This window comes from Carya illinoinensis, chromosome 15 (assembly GCF_018687715.1).
Source record: "Carya illinoinensis cultivar Pawnee chromosome 15, C.illinoinensisPawnee_v1, whole genome shotgun sequence".
In the NCBI taxonomy this organism is placed as follows: domain Eukaryota; kingdom Viridiplantae; phylum Streptophyta; class Magnoliopsida; order Fagales; family Juglandaceae; genus Carya; species Carya illinoinensis.
This window is the reverse complement of record NC_056766.1, coordinates 3,636,209-3,642,855: the sequence shown is the minus strand read 5'-3', so window position 1 is coordinate 3,642,855 and position 6,647 is coordinate 3,636,209. Positions and strand designations below refer to the sequence as shown.

Genomic DNA, 6,647 nt, shown 5'->3' with positions numbered 1-6,647 from the left:
GACCCTTCAGTGTTATTTATAGATTTCTAGCTATCACAAAATTTAGAGACTTTGTGTCTTAATGTGATTAGATATAGAGGTATTCTAGTCCCACAATGACTCATTTAAATTAAGTTATAAGATTAAGTTAATCTAAATCTATTAGATATAAGTGTGGGACATAGTTTAAATAAAATTCTTACAAAAGTTATAAAACCAGAAGACATCATGAAGTTAATTCATTAAATTATACCCAATTTCTAATACCAACAGTACAGAAACCATTGATGATGTCAACAAAAACAAGATCAGTAAAAGTATCATCGGCAAAGCCACGAACTACTTGCTTAAGAGGAATCTCACTCTTCAAAATATCAATTGTGGGAGACACCATTTTAATTTCCAGTTGCTTGATTCACTTATTCCCAGATATGTCTATCAACAAAGAGTAAAGAAATTAGTGCTTAATTTCCTTTAAGCAGGGTGCGAGCAAACACTGTAAATTCACAGATATTTTTTTTACAAAGTTAGAAGCTGCATGCATGGTTGGTGCAACTTGTGGTCTCACTGATTTCTATTTTCTATGCTAAAATCCAAAGTTGAAATGTATTTGGCTTTCTTTTTCATTTTGCCACAAAAGTCTAAGAGAAAAATTTACATTGGGACAGAGCTGACAGGCATATGTGACAAATAAAGTCTTCGTCAACCTTCCGATTATGCTTGTCCAAGTGTAGACTCCTTTAATTTCTTTACTCAATTTCTACGTGTCTTGGTTTTTTTTTTTAGCATCTATCATGTCCATTACACAATATTACCGACTCCATAAGTTTAAAATATTATTTCTGGAAATCTCGACTTTTTCCATGCCACCGATATGTAAGTTGCCTCCAACGTATTAACCCAGAGTGGCGGAACGAGCAGTTTTTTTGAGATAGTAAAACTTTTCTATGTTTATATAAAATTAGATCTCAATCATTTGCTACATTTACGTAGAAATGAAATTCAAAAACCACAATTTAATTTTTGTTTTAGATTTAATTTGAAGGATAATATTTTATAGGATAATATTCATATATTATTATTTTTATACTAAAATATTTAGAGTATTTGTTTTTTTATAGAAAAGATCACATCTTTCATTTTAGTATGTAAGTTAGTTTAGGGATTATAAATTTTTTGGGGAGCCATTTTCTATATTTATAGAATTAAGAATAAAATCTAAAGCATATTTTTATTTTTCAAAAGAATGGGAGGCCATGGCTCCCTTAATTAAGGATCAACGTGGTTCCGCCATTGCCAACCAAATACCTTTCAAAGAAATGAGATATTAAGTTTCTTGACTAGTTCAGTGATAGGTCCCAAACTTAGAGAATAAAAGTGCTAAGATAATATGTTTTCTCTTCAGGTGAGAATGAACCACAGATTTGAATAAACTTGCATAAAATAATCATTAATAATTCTTGGCTACTTAAATAGCAGAACGACGTACACTTCAAACCGAAATAAAAGGGAAACTTGCTGACTAGTAGCTGAACTACAACGCACGTAAAACAGAGCATAAAACAGAAAGTATGACCTGGGGAAATAACAAGCATTCCGAAAATAAACATCAAGTAACGTTAAACTCCTTACTACTAGCAACCCAGTCGACGCATGCGAAATCTTCTCGTTAACTGGTAATGACCCAGTCAATTCATGCGAGATGATCCTTCACGTCTCATGCGAACGACCCAGTACTTCCCCTGCATCTCCACGTCTCTTGCTGCCCAGTATACTAGTCTTTCACGTTCACCCTCCCAACATCGGGGCCTATCATTCAGACAAGAAATAATTAATTTTCTTGACTATCTTTAAAACCGTGCTTTTCTTGACTTTCTTTGGGGAAAATAAATAAATAAAAGGCACTTCTTGATGGAGACTAGCTTAGGAAAAATAATATATTTCCTTTACCAGCTCAAAAAAGGAAAAACAATAAAAATAAAAATTATTGACTAGTTCAATGATGAATACTAATAATTGCCTTCTATAAAGAGAAGGCCATCTTCTTCTACGTTAACTACTTCAAACGAACGAAGAAAGAACATTAGATCAGATTAGAGATCACACAAAAACCAAGGCAGTTAACTATGTCCTCCTTGCTTGAAACTGTTCTTCTGCAGCAACAAGCTGTAAAACTCCTGCTTGGGGTACTTGTAATATTGTCAGCAGCAATATTTGTAGCAGCAGCGGCAGCTGAACCCAATTCCAGCTGCGTCACTACATGCGGATCGCTTCATGACATCCCCTATCCATTTGGAACATCCAAAGGCTGCTATCTTGACTCATCTTTTCTCATTACTTGTAAGTCCTCCTCGTCCTCTGGGAAGAGTACTCAAACACCATTTCTGGGCGTTAGTAACATAAAGGTACTCAACATATCGTTGGATGGTGAACTTCGTGTCTCAACTTCTGTAGCCCGTGTTTGCCCACAGAAATTGGACAATTATACCAGCTATAAGTATACCGGATATAACTATATTGATACCTTGCTAGAGTTTCCCATGTCAGATAAAAAAAATGTGTTCATCGCCGTTGGTTGCAACACTAGAGCGATCATAGACTCATACGAGAATCTGTATTCAATTGGATGCAGGTCAAGATGTGAAAACATCTACGATATGGTTAATGGGTCTTGCTCTGGTGTAGGCTGTTGCCAGGCTCCTATCCCAACTGGAATGACAGATTTTTCCATCGATGTTAGGCTTTACAACGGCTCCACAGTGAGAAAATTCAATACATGTGGTTTCGCCTTTGTGGTGGAAAAAAAAGAATACAACTTTTCAACCTTAGATCTTCAGAATATGCAGAATAAAGATGCTTTTCCTTTGGTGCTAGATTGGGCAATTGGGAGCCAGACATGCGAAGATGCTAAGGAGGATACTACAGGATATGCATGTAAGTCAGCGAATAGTCAATGTTACGATTCCACAAACGGTCCTGGGTATCGCTGCAGCTGCTCCTCAGGCTATTACGGAAACCCATACCTCTCTGATGGTTGCAAGGGTACGTAATTATTGCTCTATATATGCATTAATTTGATAATTTCTTAGATCTTCTTTAGTTTCTTTGTTTTCTTTAGGCTGAGTTTTTATGTGATGTTCCGTCAAATCCATATATATTCCAAGAATAATTTTTTACAAATATATATCGAAAATGAATATTCTATAATATATTTAAAAATATTCTTTCATAACTATTAAAATGAATATTTCATAAAATATTCTTATACAATTCTCGAAAATAAATATTATATGACAATACTTGTTTATATTCTCGAAAATACTTTATAATATTCTCATAATATAATATTATAAAGTATTGGCATAATTATATGAATATTGTATATAGAAAAATATTATAAATATTAAAAGATAAGAAGATATTGCTAATTTATTAGTAGTTAGAAGAAATATTTAAAATAAATATTTAAATGAGGTAGAAAAACTTAATAGATAAACTATGCTGTGAAAATCATTAGGTAAATTAATAGAAAAAATGAATTTTGATGATACAAGTCTTTAAGGAACAAAATACAACATTATTAATTAGGAATGCGCGAGTTAATTAGTTAGTTAATTTTCCTGCAAAATGACATCATGATATTGAAGATTTTTTATTGCCACGATAGATGTGAGTTTTGACATGGTCTAAATGCATGGTGTTTCAGATATTGATGAGTGTGGAATTCAAATTCATGGGTGCGCTGCTGATGCTACATGCGTCAACCATGTGGGGTTTTACACCTGTTTATGCCCCAAAGGGTACGAAGGAGATGGGCGAAAAGAAGGAACTACTTGCAGAGCTCAAGGAAGCGATTCTAGAAAAATTATTCCGATTGCCATAATTGGTAAGTATATTTTACCAGCTAATACTCACTCATGTACGTTACGATTTATCTACATCTAGCTAACTACTCTTGGATTGCCAAAATTAATTAACTTAATTGCTTATCAAATTTGCATGCAGTTGATTGTGAAATATATAAATATATATATATATATTATTCGGTTAAATAATATTGATGTAGTTTGGAACAAGGATATTTATTATTTTAATTTTGTAAATAAATGATTATTATTTAGTTTTTTTAGCTTAATTTATGCAAGTTTGTAAATTAGAAATTAAGCAGAAAATGAAAAAAGAAGTTTCAAAAAGTACTATAGTATCTTAAAATATTTTTGGCACATCGACATGGAGATTTTGCATGTTAGGCTTAATTTGTAGCATTTAGAGAACGTGTCTCTCCATTAACAATTTTAATATAAAACCTATTAATAAGATATATAAAGTAATATCCCAATTGCAACCTGAAGTACGTAATCTTTTTCCTATTAATTTTTTGAGTTATGCAGGTGCTAGTACATTTGGGGTATTATTTCTACTTATTGGTGGATGGGGGTCATACAAAGTGGTAAAGAAAAGGCAAAGAATTGCACGTAGGCAGGAGTTCTTTAAACGAAATGGCGGACTGTTGTTACAACATCAAATATCTCAAAGCGAATTGGATGTTGCAAACACGAAATTATTTAATTCAAAGGACTTGGAGAAAGCCACTGACCATTTTAATGATAACAGAATACTTGGTCAAGGTGGACAAGGAACTGTTTACAAAGGTATGTTAGAGGATGGAAGAATCGTTGCTGTGAAAAAGTCAAAGATAATTAATGAAGGAAAGCTTCAAGAATTCATTAATGAAGTTGTCGTTCTTTCCCGAATTAATCATAGGAACATTGTTAAACTACTTGGTTGTTGCTTAGAGACAGAAGTGCCTTTATTGGTGTATGAGTTTGTTCCTAATGGAACTCTCTCGAGATATCTAAGTGACCAAAACGAGGAGTTTCCACCAACTTGGGATATGCGCTTACGAATTGCCACAGAAATTGCAGGAGCTCTATACTATTTACACTCAGCATCTTCATTACCCATTTACCATCGAGATATTAAGTCAACTAACATTCTCTTAGATGATAAATACAGAGCAAAAGTAGCAGATTTTGGGACTTCAAGATCCGTTGCTATTGATCAAACTCACTTGACTACACTAGTGCATGGAACTTTTGGATACTTGGACCCGGAGTATTTTCAATCAAGTCAATTTACAGAAAAAAGTGATGTTTATAGTTTTGGTGTTGTCCTTGCTGAGCTTTTAACAGGAGAAAAGGCTATATCTTTGACAAGGACACCAAAAGCTAAAAGTTTAGCCACGTATTTTATTTGCTCGATGGAAGAAAACAATTTGTTTGATATCCTTGATAGACGAGTTCTGAAGGAAGCTATAAAAGAAGAGCTTATTACGGTCGCAAACATTGCAAAAAGGTGCCTAAACTTGGATGGGAAGAAGCGACCTACGATGAAAGAAGTCTCAATGGAGTTGGAGGCAGTAAAAATATCACAAAAAGCTTCAAGCCTTGAAATGTGCAAAAGAGATGATAGGCCTACTATGACGGAAGTGGCGGTGATGCTAGATGGACTAAGAGGTAAGGAAAAGCAAACAAGGAAAGAAGCTGATCTCAATACAGAAGAGAGTGAGTATTTGCTTAGTACATACACACCCTCTTTAAGCATTGATGTTGGCGTTGGCTGTTCTTCCATAAGTACCTTGGATAGTATGTGAAATCAAGAACTACAACCAACAAATGATGGCAGATAATCCATTAGTCCGATCCTTAAAAGCCTCAATCAGCAAGCATCTTCCTCCAAATCAATGGATGATGGTAGATTTTGGTGTCTTTGCATGCAGTGTTTAAGTTTTCTCCACATAGATCTTTTGGTATGTTCAAAGTTTGCTCTCAAGGTCTGCTTTGCATTATTGAGAGCTTTTGTACGTACGTGTGAGCAAGTCCAGTAGTACTGGTTAATTAGGTGTCCGCTTTGAAAGTTGTCGTAATTTCGACACGTGTGTTCTAAGTTTTTATTTGTGGATTATGCATGGGTAGATTTATTGTAACTTAAATATTAGAAAAGTCAATGCTTTGCTGGAGATCTTGGGTAAATTCTCGAAGTGATCATGGCCGGGAATATTCTTCTAAGCTCCTTCAAAGCGAATGATGTCGCCCTCCATTAACTAGCAAAAGCCTGGGGAAGCTGAACTGGTCTCTAATTATTTCATCCATATATTTAAAAGAAATTTATAAAAATAAATTGATAAATTGATATAAATTTAAAAACTGTTATTAGTTTATAAGTTTATTTTTATAAAATAAAACAAATTAAGGAAAAAACGTAATCACGAGTGACATTGAAAAAGTGACGAAAGATAATTATGAGGTACGTGGTTGGAGTATGTAATAAAGAGTGATGAAAGTTGAGGTAGGTGGGATCGGTGCAGAAAGACCAGTGATCAGGGAGGAGCCAATAAAATTGGTACGTGGGGGTAGCATTGTTTTTTTATTTTCGAAAGGAATTGTTTTTCATAATTTTCAAAAGGACAAAGGAGATATTGAATCAGTAATTTAATCTACTCGAACAAAATTGTCAGGTTCTCAAGTCATGAACGGTTTTGATTGGTAGATCATTCACGGTATATACAATTAAAACCAATAGGAAATTAATTAACACTCCTATTATATAGGAGGGCCGTTAATTAATTAAAGTTTTATTCTATATATATAATTAATCCTCTAAGCACT

General features: G+C 33.8%; 1 protein-coding gene across 3 annotated transcripts; it reads left to right on the top strand.

The window, feature by feature from the left end:
• Positions 1 to 1,978: 1,978 nt before the first annotated feature.
• Positions 1,979 to 5,998, top strand: LOC122296335 (wall-associated receptor kinase-like 2). Of its 3 annotated transcripts, none has more exons than XM_043105940.1 (4): positions 1,979 to 2,319; positions 2,854 to 3,021; positions 3,686 to 3,865; positions 4,371 to 5,998. In XM_043105940.1, exons 1-4 carry the CDS (start codon positions 2,106 to 2,108, stop codon positions 5,630 to 5,632), a joined length of 1,824 nt encoding a protein of 607 aa, XP_042961874.1. In that variant the 5' UTR covers positions 1,979 to 2,105; the 3' UTR covers positions 5,633 to 5,998. The 3 variants fall into 3 exon arrangements, with proteins under 3 accessions (XP_042961874.1, XP_042961871.1, XP_042961872.1); XM_043105938.1 differs by having other exon boundaries at positions 2,180 to 2,319; positions 2,612 to 3,021; XM_043105937.1 differs by having other exon boundaries at positions 1,981 to 3,021.
• The last annotated feature ends 649 nt before the right edge of the window (positions 5,999 to 6,647 follow it).

What these genes read in the sequence shown, in the direction of transcription:
- LOC122296335 (XM_043105937.1), top strand. Translation starts at nt 2,106, where the DNA reads ATGTCCTCCTTGCTTGAAACTGTTCTTCTGCAGCAACAAGCTGTAAAA. An exon ending in CCTCTCTGATGGTTGCAAGG is followed by an intron (nt 3,022 to 3,685) that starts GTACGTAATTAT and finishes ATGGTGTTTCAG; the next exon opens with ATATTGATGAGTGTGGAATT. An exon ending in TATTCCGATTGCCATAATTG is followed by an intron (nt 3,866 to 4,370) that starts GTAAGTATATTT and finishes TGAGTTATGCAG; the next exon opens with GTGCTAGTACATTTGGGGTA.